This window comes from Choristoneura fumiferana, chromosome Z (genome assembly GCF_025370935.1).
Source record: "Choristoneura fumiferana chromosome Z, NRCan_CFum_1, whole genome shotgun sequence".
In the NCBI taxonomy this organism is placed as follows: Eukaryota; Metazoa; Arthropoda; class Insecta; order Lepidoptera; family Tortricidae; genus Choristoneura; species Choristoneura fumiferana.
In genome coordinates, this window is record NC_133472.1 from 45,489,565 (window position 1) to 45,502,806 (window position 13,242).

Sequence of the window (13,242 nt, forward strand, 5' to 3'; positions counted from 1 at the left end):
GCTGAAGTTTAAGTTAGTTCAAGAGTCACAGCTGCTATACTTGAGGCCTGATTTAGCCGGCAGTACATCTTTAATATAATTGTAATGTTCAGCAGGTAGCGGCTCAGGCGAGACAAGCAGACTCTGCAGACGCACAGGTGAGTCCCTCGTTCTGACTAACGCTTGCGCCTTGCTCGGCCCACTGCGGCTGGTGACGTTCTCTGTTCATGGCGCGGCCGACACGCTCGCCGCACGGCAGCCACCTGGCAGCGCGCGCAATGAACAGAGAGCGCTCGCCGTGACCGGCTGGCCGCGCCTGTTGCAGGGTGCGCGGGCGGCGCAGGCGGCGCAGCGAGCGGAGTGTGGGGACGGCGACGACGCGGGCGCGGGCGCAGACTCGTACGCGGACTTGGTGAGGCTCGCTACAGATCACTATACTTTTAATTTTTTAACGGCCCCCTTTGTGTATCCAGATGCCTTATTGTCTGGTCGTGTTCACTACTTCATCCTGCTACATGGTTTGGGATGAGGGACCGTCGTCGGTTGGTCGTGACGCGCGTCCGGTTGCAGGAGCAGCAGCTGCGCGCGCTAGAGGAGGAGCTGCGGGCGCTGCGCAGAGACATGGCGGAGACTAAGGGCAGCGCGTGCCGCGGCGGCGGCGGGAAGAACACATGCTTCGAACAGCCCGTGAGTCTTCGCTCAAGAGCTATACTTACTTTTTTTTAGCATTATAAAAAGGGTAAACCATCTTGACGAGTCTTTTTATTGAAAAACCTTTTTAGAAAAACAGTAAGTTTTAGGATACCAAAAGCATGTAAATGATCATAATTATTATGTCCTTTCTACAATTTCACTATGATTTCCTTGACAACAGTATGAGATGTCAACATGACATTAGTGGGTACTCTGTTCATGCTTGATTCAATTTGAGTGTACATGTATAAATGTAAGTTTTCGGTCATGCTGCATGTTGTGTGTGGTTGCAGCCGGGCATGCCGCCCATGCCGCCGATGCAGCGCGTGGTGAGTGACCCCCCCCCCACGCGGTGACGTCACAGCCAGCCCGAAGGGTTCACACCACCGACCGAACCGAAGGAAACACGCTACTTTCGTCTTTAACTATTTTATTTTTTAATATTTGTTGGTAAGATGAAAATTTCCCCTGAAACATGATTACTACGTCTACGGTCTGTTCGATTATTATGTTGATGAACAAAGCAGATGAAGATGATGCAATAACTGCAGCTCGGCTTATCGCTTAGTGCATAAGTGCGGTAAGCCGAGAGGCTTTTTCACTGAACCTTTATCTACATACACGATGATTTTTAATCGGTGATCAGGAATAACAAAAGCGATAGAGACGGCCATACTGAATAACTTTTATATAGGACCATTACGAAAATAGAAAAAAAAACCCTTATTCCAATCATTAAGGCCGGAGAGGTTTTCTACTCTATAAAATAACTGTTTTTTTTACCCCCATTGTCAGATTGGTCCCATGGGAAAAGTTATTCAGTATATGACCGTCTTAATCGCTTTCTGTTATTCTTGATCACCAATTAAAAATCATTGTGTATAATTGATTTTACCGCTGTACCGATATTATGTCGGCCCGCTTATGTGTACCTAGAGCACTCGAGCGCTGGACGAAATAATAAAGGATTCATTTTACGTTACCTTGTTACATAGAGTTTGGAAAGGGTGAGCTTATTTGTTACTGTCATGTGTAAATATTAATATTGATTCAACTTGAAGATAAATATTAAAACAAAACAAAACTTTACCCTAAACTGAAAGGAAATTACAATTACATAGTAAAACGAGTACCGACTTTTTTATTTTTTATTCTAAAGTTTCTATAATCATTTGTAGTACCTAATAATTATGTACCTATATTTTCAAAAGAGGTTTGCTTTAATAGTAGTTAAAAATAATAAATAGCTCGTAGTAGACAAGCAGTCTAAATCGAATAATTTCTTTAGTATAATTTAATTACACATAAGACAACTAAATACTCAGACTTTCAGAGCTCTACCAAGTATTATAGTACAGTCGAGTTCATAAACTTGTGAGCAAAAATTTGATCAAAAATATCTGAACGCGCTTCTACGCCGTTAACAATAGAGTCGTGTTCAGATATTTTTGATCAAATTTTTGCTCACAAGGTTATGAACTCGACTGTACCTACCTACTATCAGATTATTGTTTCCTGAGCCACCGTAGAACGATAACACAATACAGTATATGCGATGTCATGATTTTTTTTCTGTACAAAGGTTTACAAGTGGTTCTCGATTCAGTAGTGTTGTAGTGTTGTTGTAGTCCAGTCTCCAGTGGTATAGTGGTATAGTACAGGTCGTGCGTTGCATTGCAGTGCGGAGTGTGTCCCCCCTGCCCCGCGCAGTGCAACCCCGAGGCGCCGCCGGTAAGCTTCCCGCTCAGCTCACTCCACGCGCTGTTTAAACCATCACTAAACTAAACGTTACCGAAGTTACGACCCTGCTCGTTGGAAATTCAAATCGGGATGGAGCGAGGAGTAAAAGATGCTCGTTTGAGAGTTGTGATGGAAAAAGCGTATGATTAACACATGTTCATTCATTCCTAGTGCTAGTAAGAAAGCGTTAGCATTAGTGTTTCAGACTGCGAGCTGGTAGTAACTTATTTTGAGTTTAACGACATCTGTTAAAATAAGTAAGTTAAATGGAGCCTTTGAGGGCACATTGTCCATATTATTAAAATAAAACATCAACTGCTATCTGGTATCGCCACGTCGTGCCACGATGCAGGGCCCGATCGGCATCGTCCGTTGTTATCTTTGCTCTCTATGTGTAAAGCTTCCTAAAAGTCGCGAGGAATATCGTGCGAGACACGATACATTGCTGGCGACGATCAGTAACTTATAAACTTTATCCCGCCACGCGCCGCAATGTATCGCGACTGGTGCGCCCGTAACGGACCCCCTTTAACGTGGCGTGGCGTGGCGTGGTGTGGTGTCGCAGACGCCGGCGGAGCGCGAGGCGGCGCGGCTGGCGACGCAGCTGCGGCAGACGGAGGACAGCTTCAAGGCGAAGGTCACTGAGGTCTGTTGCACCGCTCACGATACCAGTCACACATACAAGCGGATTATTTGCTATAGTTAGTTTCTGTAATAAAACTATTGCGATTCCATTTTCGCTTTTGTTTCTTCACTAGTTCATCACTCGGAACGGATTTTAGTTCCATTGAAAGAACTGCTGTGAATAATCCGTAAAAGCGCATACAGCTGCGCCCATGACCCATGACTTTATGCCAAATGAACGCTTTTTGTGGTAAATGGAATGAACCATTCCCTGATATTGCGAAGCCTGAACATTTTTCTTCTTCGACGTTTCGGCTTCCCTTCCACTTTGTTCATAAGGATGACATCTATCACGTTTCGGTACATGACCCCCTGATGTGTGTCTGAATAGGCAACTCTTCCTTGTACTTTTATGGGGTCCACCAGACGTAGCAATTTACATGCGCAAGATTAGGCTTGCACAAACACAAAACATCTCGAACTCACTAAATTTGTGCAAGTATCTTTCGACACACGCCATAGCCGGTTTGCTCGAGCGAGTCTAAACCCACGTAAATGGCTACGTCTGAAGTTACCGTCACGGTGGCCCTCGGCCTCCAGCACAATATAAAATAGTTTTGGATCGTTACATCGAAATCGGTACCTAATCGAGATGTCGAACGAATGCCTCGGCTCGATAAACGCTACCTACTAGCCAATAGATCCCATTAATTCCGACCGCTTTCGTGAAACTGAAATATTAGTTCCCCATCTCAGGAGGCCGTCGCGCCGATTCTCTCACAACAAATGTTACACGAGGACGTCACCTGAACAATTTCCTTCCATAATTATAGTCTAGTGTCGCCATTGGCGTGCAGTGATGGTGGGCCGCGCCTGCCGTCGCTGCTCGCCGCAGTGTGTCACCCATGATACGATACGTACTGACGCGGCGGGGTGTGTGTGTGTGCGTGTCGGCAGTGCGCGATGCTGCGGGCGGAGGTGCTGCGGCGCAAGGACGACGCGGAGCGGGAGCGGTGCCTCGCGAGGGAAGCGGCCGCGCGCCTGCGCCAGCTCGAGCTGAAGATGGAAGGACTCGCCACGCATACAGACATGACCGTCGGGACCAAGGAGCAGGCCTTCGAGCAGGTGAGGCGTGTGGAGGGGGAGGGAGCGAGCGGCCGTGTTGTATGGGGAAGAAGGCTGCGCACGCTGGAGCTGAGGATGGAGGGGCTCGCCACGCAGACTGACATGACCGAAAGAGACGGATGAATGAAAAAAGACTAGGTATGTTTTGCGGTCTATCTTTAGAAGAAATGTTTCAGAGTTAATCGATTGTTGACGTTACAGGAGGTGTCTGTGCGCGCGCTGAAGCAGTGCTACCGCGAGACGCGCGAGGAAGCGGACGAGCTGCGCGCGCTGCTGACGGAACAGGGCACGCAGCTGCAGGACTACCGCGTAAAGGTGAGGGGGGGGGATGAATGTGTTGTATACACGGCCGGGGCAACCGAAACTACCGCGCACTCCGCGATTCCGCTCTTCACCTAGCGATCAAATAGCATTCCGATGTCAGCGATTGCGGCTGACTGCCCCTCTTTCCGTAGTTTTTATCGGTGGCGGTTATCGCTCAGTATTATTGATAGATAGTTGGTCTGTTACAGAGCAGCAGCTATTGATCGATAAAAATGATGAAGATCTGGGGTGACACTCTTTCCCGGCCCGGATAGTACCGGCATGGAAATCCCGACCCTGTTTTTGTGTTAGACGCCCCTTGAAGCTCACTTCAGTTTCTATGGGCGTGAACACGAAAAACAGGGTCAGTATTTCCATGCCAGTATTATCCGATCCGGGAAAGAGGGTCACCCAAGGTCTGTTAGCGTCGCTGTTATCCCCCTCTGGCGTGCAGTAGGTCGCTATTGTCGTCCCTCTCTGTCGTGCAGTACCTGCAGGCGCAGCAGCTGGTGGAGGAGCAGCGGCGGCAGCTGATGGCGCTGGACATGGACAACCAGCGCATCTCCGAGCAGATCAACCTCGAGATACAGCGCGTCAAGGTACTCCCGCTTAGGGTGGCCAGTGTTGCCAAGTACGGGCAATTCATTGCCGGGACGATTCGAGGGTAACGAATCGGGTCGGTAGGTATGTGAACACTGATACGAGCACGAAACCAACTGTTTTCTACAAGTTGTCAAAATCATTAGAATTGGTAGTTTTAAAACAGTGTGCCTACATTTTGTCATCTGGCAAGTCTTTTGGAAGGATCTCGAAAACAGTTCTCGGGCATATGGATTCTAAATACGGACCGTCAATGTTGACCGCGGCTTAAATTTTTAATATGTAAGGAAATGCTGCTCTCGTCACTTACCTATTGAAAAAAACTAGTATTAGTAGTCGAAATCCGGGACATTTAAGCGTACTCCTGGACGCAGGACGAGACACGTAATTCCGGGACGATTCCGGATATCCCGGCCATCTGCAACCGTACTCCCGCTCCACCCCGCTCATTCGTCCGTGTCCGTTCCAGATCAAGTTCCAGGAGAAGCTGCAGGAGCTGTCGCCGGTGCCCGACCTGCTGAAGGCCACGCAGCTGCGGCTGGCCGACGCGCAGCAGCAGCAGGCCGGCGCCGAGCACCGCGCCGAGCAGCTGGCAAGGGAACTCAACTGCGCCAGGGAAAAGGTCTACACCTAGCGACATCGATCGCAGGCTATGCTCTCCTCTTTTATGCTATACGCAATACGCGACGTCTCACGTCAGCGTCCACGTACCGATCGACGTCTGAACGCAACGCACAGTGTCGGCGGCCAATACATTTGCAATAGACGAAGATTTCGATCTCAATCTCACCATTTTGTATATGACGCTAGACGCGACTTCACGCTGCAATGGTTCGAAATAACAAAAGACGTGACGCAAAGAGTTTGAATGATACATCTCTATAGTAAGCATTGTGACGCAGCGCAGCGTACAACGTGATGGTGTACGCGGCCGATAGCGTTTATAGGAGACCATAGCCTGACAGTCCCGCGACGTGAAGCATGCCCTTGTATGTGTGTGTATGTATGTGTGTGTGTGTGTGTGCAGGTGCACGTGCTGTTACACAACAGCATGAAGCCGCCGGCGGAGAAGAGCGGCGACAAGAGCGCGGACGAGAAACTGCTGCAGCAGGCGCAGGCGCGCGTCTCGCAGCTCACAGAGGCCAACAACTCGCTCAAGTCCGACATCGAGCGTCTCAAGTGAGCATCCCGTCCCGTGTCCCGTCCCTCCTCCTCATCGACTAACTACTGCGAAGACGGTTGTCTGTCCCACTATCTGGACAAGAGAATATCGTCTGCATTTATGCAAATCAAATAACTTACAGACTAACTTATGTTAAGTATCACTCATATGAATTGTCCTCCTGCTTCTTGCTTCGAGAAAAGGGAAGGATTAGCGCTAAATAAGATGAGGATTTGGGATCTCACGATATGGACACTTGACTGATCACAGTACACCAATACCTTACTTTCTTTTACAAACCGAAAGAAGGCCCACACACCGCAGCAAAGAAATGTACTCAGGATATCAAACTCGAGCTCGACGTGGTCTACTCTCGTCAAAACGATATCAATTGTTTTTACCGCTCGATTGCTTTTCAAATGAGTTTCATGTGTGTGGTGTTGTTAAGGATGAACGTGATCCGCATGGAGGAGCAGGTGCTGGCGAGCGACAAGCGGCTGCAGGAGAAGATGCAGGAGTGCGCGGCGCTGGGACGGGAGCTGGATGCGGCGCGGGACGAAGGGTCGCGGGCCGTGCTGCGGGCCAACCAGCGGGCCGACACTGTGCGCAAGTGAGTGGGGCGCGGGGGACGCGGGAGGGCGCGGCGCTGGGACGGGAGCTGGATGCGGCGCGGGACGAAGGGTCGCGGGCCGTGCTGCGGGCCAACCAGCGGGCCGACACTGTGCGCAAGTGAGTGGGGCGCGGGGATGCGGGAGGGCGCGGCGCTGGGACGGGAGCTGGATGCGGCGCGGGACGAAGGGTCGCGGGCCGTGCTGCGGGCCAACCAGCGGGCCGACACTGTGCGCAAGTGAGTGGGGCGCGGGGGACGCGGGAGGGCGCGGCGCTGGGACGGGAGCTGGATGCGGCGCGGGACGAAGGGTCGCGGGCCGTGCTGCGGGCCAACCAGCGGGCCGACACTGTGCGCAAGTGAGTGGGGCGCGGGGGACGCGGGAGGGCGCGGCGCTGGGACGGGAGCTGGATGCGGCGCGGGACGAAGGGTCGCGGGCCGTGCTGCGGGCCAACCAGCGGGCCGACACTGTGCGCAAGTGAGTGGGGCGCGGGGGACGCGGGAGGGCGCGGCGCTGGGACGGGAGCTGGATGCGGCGCGGGACGAAGGGTCGCGGGCCGTGCTGCGGGCCAACCAGCGGGCCGACACTGTGCGCAAGTGAGTGGGGCGCGGGGGACGCGGGAGGGCGCGGCGCTGGGACGGGAGCTGGATGCGGCGCGGGACGAAGGGTCGCGGGCCGTGCTGCGGGCCAACCAGCGGGCCGACACTGTGCGCAAGTGAGTGGGGCGCGGGGGACGCGGGAGGGCGCGGCGCTGGGACGGGAGCTGGATGCGGCGCGGGACGAAGGGTCGCGGGCCGTGCTGCGGGCCAACCAGCGGGCCGACACTGTGCGCAAGTGAGTGGGGCGCGGGGGACGCGGGAGGGCGCGGCGCTGGGACGGGAGCTGGATGCGGCGCGGGACGAAGGGTCGCGGGCCGTGCTGCGGGCCAACCAGCGGGCCGACACTGTGCGCAAGTGAGTGGGGCGCGGGGGACGCGGGAGGGCGCGGCGCTGGGACGGGAGCTGGATGCGGCGCGGGACGAAGGGTCGCGGGCCGTGCTGCGGGCCAACCAGCGGGCCGACACTGTGCGCAAGTGAGTGGGGCGCGGGGGACGCGGGAGGGCGCGGCGCTGGGACGGGAGCTGGATGCGGCGCGGGACGAAGGGTCGCGGGCCGTGCTGCGGGCCAACCAGCGGGCCGACACTGTGCGCAAGTGAGTGGGGCGCGGGGGACGCGGGAGGGCGCGGCGCTGGGACGGGAGCTGGATGCGGCGCGGGACGAAGGATCGCGGGCCGTGCTGCGGGCCAACCAGCGGGCCGACACTGTGCGCAAGTGAGTGGGGCGCGGGGGACGCGGGAGGGCGCGGCGCTGGGGGGGGAGCTGGATGCGGGCGGGACGAAGGGTCGTGCTGCGGGCCAACCAGCGGGCCGACACTGTGCGCAAGTGAGTGGGGCGCGGGGGACGCGGGAGGGCGCGGCGCTGGGACGGGAGCTGGATGCGGCGCGGGACGAAGGGTCGCGGCCGTGCTGCGGGCCAACCAGCGGGCCGACACTGTGCGCAAGTGAGTGGGGCGCGGGGGACGCGGGAGGGCGCGGCGCTGGGACGGGAGTGGATGCGGCGCGGGACGAAGGGTCGCGGGCCGTGCTGCGGGCCAACCAGCGGGCCGACACTGTGCGCAAGTGAGTGGGGCGCGGGGGACGCGGGAGGGCGCGGCGCTGGGACGGGAGCTGGATGCGGCGCGGGACGAAGGGTCGCGGGCCGTGCTGCGGGCCAACCAGCGGGCCGACACTGTGCGCAAGTGAGTGGGGCGCGGGGGACGCGGGAGGGCGCGGCGCTGGGACGGGAGCTGGATGCGGCGCGGACGAAGGGTCGCGGGCCGTGCTGCGGGCCAACCAGCGGGCCGACACTGTGCGCAAGTGAGTGGGGCGCGGGGGACGCGGGAGGGCGCGGCGCTGGGACGGGAGCTGGATGCGGCGCGGGACGAAGGGTCGCGGCCGTGCTGCGGGCCAACCAGCGGGCCGACACTGTGCGCAAGTGAGTGGGGCGCGGGGGACGCGGGAGGGCGCGGCGCTGGGACGGGAGCTGGATGCGGCGCGGGACGAAGGGTCGCGGGCCGTGCTGCGGGCCAACCAGCGGGCCGACACTGTGCGCAAGTGAGTGGGGCGCGGGGGACGCGGGAGGGCGCGGCGCTGGGACGGGAGCTGGATGCGGCGCGGGACGAAGGGTCGCGGGCCGTGCTGCGGGCCAACCAGCGGGCCGACACTGTGCGCAAGTGAGTGGGGCGCGGGGGACGCGGGAGGGCGCGGCGCTGGGACGGGAGCTGGATGCGGCGCGGGACGAAGGGTCGCGGGCCGTGCTGCGGGCCAACCAGCGGGCCGACACTGTGCGCAAGTGAGTGGGGCGCGGGGGACGCGGAGGGCGCGGCGCTGGGACGGGAGCTGGATGCGGCGCGGGACGAAGGGTCGCGGGCCGTGCTGCGGGCCAACCAGCGGGCCGACACTGTGCGCAAGTGAGTGGGGCGCGGGGGACGCGGAGGGCGCGGCGCTGGGACGGGAGCTGGATGCGGCGCGGGACGAAGGGTCGCGGGCCGTGCTGCGGGCCAACCAGCGGGCCGACACTGTGCGCAAGTGAGTGGGGCGCGGGGACGCGGAGGGCGCGGCGCTGGGACGGAGCTGGATGCGGCGCGGGACGAAGGGTCGCGGGCCGTGCTGCGGGCCAACCAGCGGGCCGACACTGTGCGCAAGTGAGTGGGGCGCGGGGGACGCGGGAGGGCGCGGCGCTGGGACGGGAGCTGGATGCGGCGCGGGACGAAGGGTCGCGGGCCGTGCTGCGGGCCAACCAGCGGGCCGACACTGTGCGCAAGTGAGTGGGGCGCGGGGGACGCGGGAGGGCGCGGCGCTGGGACGGGAGCTGGATGCGGCGCGGGACGAAGGGTCGCGGGCCGTGCTGCGGGCCAACCAGCGGGCCGACACTGTGCGCAAGTGAGTGGGCGCGGGGACGCGGGAGGGCGCGGCGCTGGGACGGGAGCTGGATGCGGCGCGGGACGAAGGGTCGCGGGCCGTGCTGCGGGCCAACCAGCGGGCCGACACTGTGCGCAAGTGAGTGGGCGCGGGGGGACGCGGGAGGGCGCGGCGCTGGGACGGGAGCTGGATGCGGCGCGGGACGAAGGGTCGCGGGCCGTGCTGCGGGCCAACCAGCGGGCCGATACTGTGCGCAAGTGAGTAGGGCGTGCGGCGAGCGAGGGAGTGCGTGGCGCAGGGGGGGGGGGAGTTCGTGGTTGTTGTTCTCAAATGATTCCTTTTTCAACTATTTCATATTTTTTTTTCTGAAACTGTAAAGTATGCAGAATATATTTCTGGATTGTCCTGTATAACCCTATAGGTCTGATTAGTTCAGTTTTGAAACAATCTTGAAGTACCACAGTTCCAAAAAAATTGTTCGTCAGTGCACACTTTGGGAGTCACCTGTAGTGCTATTGCACAAAATAACCCCATGCGCATAACGCTAAACTTGGTAGGTACTGGTTATAGGGCGCAGTTCAGGCAGGCAGTACTAGTGCTACCCGGCCTGGTGCGGCCGCCTGCTGCACGGCGCGCCACTGGTGCTGGTGTGCGTGCACTGTATCTGTATCTGTGTGTGTGTGTGTGCAGGTGCATGCAGACAACGGTGGCGGAGCTGGAGCGGCAGCTGGCGTGCGGCCGCGCGCAGGTCGCCACCGCAGAGAAGGAGCGCGAGGAGGTACTCCCACACCCACACCTATTGTAGGCATTGTAGCCGCTGCATAATCCAGCGTCAGAATTTTTCATGACTCCATTCACTTTGACCGAAACATATTGTGAAGTCTGGCTTCTTCCTTTCCGCTCATGTTATCTCTTTTATGAGGGCAAAAATACCGACTCTCGTAGGGGAAGACCGAAAGGCGGAAACAGTGCGTGCGTAGGAGGGACAGATAAATACACAAAATATCTGGTTGGGTTAAGTTTGCCCACACGCAATCTACCCCGACATAGCAGCAATCTGAACTGCACGGTACGCACCAAGGTCGAAGTGTATCCGAAAGGACCCCTAGTAATAAGAGAAAAAGAAGGGGTACTCATGTTCTCGCTGCTCGATGATTATCGCGTCTTCTCACAGGAAATCTGTAGCTTTTAAGCCTACTTTGCACGAATAATAACTATTTGTAAAGGTGCAACTAGTGCTCTGCTCTGTACCTACCTATGTACAATAACGCCGATGTGGGATCATGTTGCATTTAACCTTTGTAAGATTTGGACTCCTGTCGACGCCAAGAACAGTCATAGGGTTTAGTTTCGTCTGTCGGCGGCCTAGTGCGTGCGTGCGTGTGTATGCTTGAATGTCGTGTTGTGTGTGTGTGTGCAGATCCAGTCGCGCATGCGCAGCCAGATCCAGCGGCTGCAGGAGAACTTCGAGCAGGCGCAGCTGCGCGTGCTGGGGCTGCAGTCGCAGGTGGCCGCGCTGCGCCGCGCCGCCTCCTCCAACGGCGACGGCGACGCGGACGCGGACGACGTGCAGGAGTGCGCCTGCAAGTCGTTCTTCGACGAGCCCTGACCACCGACCAGTGACCACCCCCAGCTTATATATGTTAGCAGCTGTCCCTGAAGCAGGCGCGGATTACTTGGGACATTTATTGGCGTCGCGTCGTGCATTGGCTCGATTCCAGGGTAGGCAGTTGGTAGCGGCGCCGCCACGTTGGCAGCGCGCCACCAGCACTAGCGCTGTCTGCCCTGCTGCCTATTCAATGCACGCCATAGCCTTTGGTTCCAGAGTATTTACTGAGTCAAAACGTCCATTGTATTTAAATAACCCACTGCGCCACAACGTCTTCTGTATTAGAATTCGGACTATGGAAATTTCAACTGTACTGAAATGTCCTCTACATTAGAACGTCCACTGTAACAGAACTCTCACTGTTATCAAAATGTCCATTGTGTTTGACGTCCACTAAATCAGAGCGTTCACTGCATCAGAAATGGTGTCGGAATTATATTAGTAGGTGGACTATTTGGCAATGTGGACCTTTTGATTGGGTGGACGTTTTGACAGAATAGACGTTGCTATGGAGTGCATCTTTTAGTATGGTGAACATTTTGGTGAAGCGGACAATTTAAATGGACGCTAGGATGCAGTGGACGTCCTGATGCAATGGCCACTGGACCCAAACACATTTAACAATGATTTCTGTGACACTTGCAGTGTTATACAGTTTTGACATTACTTCATAATATTTCATCAAAATATAGTTGACTTAGTTCGACCCTGTAAGTACGGTTTTTTAACGGTATAAGTGATTGAAGATGGTTGTCACGCCGTTGACGCGATATATAAACGTTTGTCGGCATCCTGCTAAACATTCTGGAAAAGCGTCTCCAGGAGTATTCGGTCTAACTTGCACAACCGTAAACAACCCGGATTAATTTGAACACTGTGTAGTAATGTCAGGAAGTATGTTTTTTAATGAAGATTTACATAGTGTCACGGAGATCATTACATAATGTATTATATCGGACCAGTTGTTTAAATACCAGCCGAAAACTGTGCAAAGTTGTGATTTAATGCGAAAAGATTTTTAGTCGCGATGCACAGATATGCACAATCCAATCTGTCATCGTCGTTTATAAAATCGGCCTTTAGGATTCATTACCTACTTCATAGAGACCGCGTTCGTGACACGGTACTTTAAGCCATAAAATTGTGCGCAGAATACAATGAGACTCGTGTACCATATTTTGTTATAAGTAGTCCGTGTTATCGCCTGCTCTGGGGATTTTAGACGTACAATGTGGTCCGAAAGGTTTACAAACAATTTTGCTCTCGAGGGAACGCTAGCGCGTGTAAAATGTGTGCTGGTCTGTCTGGTAAACAACCAGGGGCTTTCATCATTTCATCAGTTATTGTTTGTTCTCGTGGAGCCTCCGTGATTGCGGAAACCTTTCGGGCAACATTGTTTAACGATTCGGTCTCTAATTTGAGGTTCAAATTAAATAACAAATTTGTTCCGTAATACCCGACCCTTAAAATCAAACTCTTGATTATTTTAATACTAAAAGTATGTTAAATTTCTACAATTATTTACTTATAAACGTTTTACTTTTAGTTGTTATCACTATTTTGTGTAGAATTGGAATTTTTGGAGAGTTGTAAGTAGTTTTGCATTTTTCTGTGAAATAAAAATGGAATAACTATTTAAATTTACGCTGTTATTATTTATGCCATACTACTCGTCTGTGAGGAATTCACTAAGCGCCATCCCGTGGGAAATATTTATTTGGCAAAATGGCAAAAACGGAACCCTTATAGTTTTGCCATGTCTGTCTGTCTGTCCGTCCGCGGCTTTGCTCAGAGACTATCAATGCTAGAAAGCTGTTATTTTGCACGAAAATGGCGAATCAACGAAAATGGCCAGTACTGC

General features: G+C 55.2%; 1 protein-coding gene across 1 annotated transcript in view; it reads left to right on the forward strand.

Annotated features, from left to right (window-relative positions):
• The window catches only part of LOC141438000 (outer dense fiber protein 2-like), a 107,198-nt gene extending 94,205 nt beyond the window's left edge, over positions 1 to 12,993 (forward strand). Inside the window, exons 2-15 of the mRNA XM_074101623.1 lie at positions 90 to 137; positions 305 to 391; positions 550 to 666; positions 966 to 1,001; positions 2,353 to 2,403; positions 2,978 to 3,058; positions 3,994 to 4,161; positions 4,363 to 4,476; positions 4,953 to 5,063; positions 5,534 to 5,686; positions 6,092 to 6,243; positions 6,675 to 6,836; positions 10,463 to 10,550; positions 11,193 to 12,993. Coding sequence (XP_073957724.1) covers positions 90 to 137; positions 305 to 391; positions 550 to 666; positions 966 to 1,001; positions 2,353 to 2,403; positions 2,978 to 3,058; positions 3,994 to 4,161; positions 4,363 to 4,476; positions 4,953 to 5,063; positions 5,534 to 5,686; positions 6,092 to 6,243; positions 6,675 to 6,836; positions 10,463 to 10,550; positions 11,193 to 11,381 — 1,557 coding nt within the window. The 3' untranslated portion in view covers positions 11,382 to 12,993. The remainder of the gene's footprint in view (positions 1 to 89; positions 138 to 304; positions 392 to 549; positions 667 to 965; positions 1,002 to 2,352; positions 2,404 to 2,977; positions 3,059 to 3,993; positions 4,162 to 4,362; positions 4,477 to 4,952; positions 5,064 to 5,533; positions 5,687 to 6,091; positions 6,244 to 6,674; positions 6,837 to 10,462; positions 10,551 to 11,192) is intronic.
• The last annotated feature ends 249 nt before the right edge of the window (positions 12,994 to 13,242 follow it).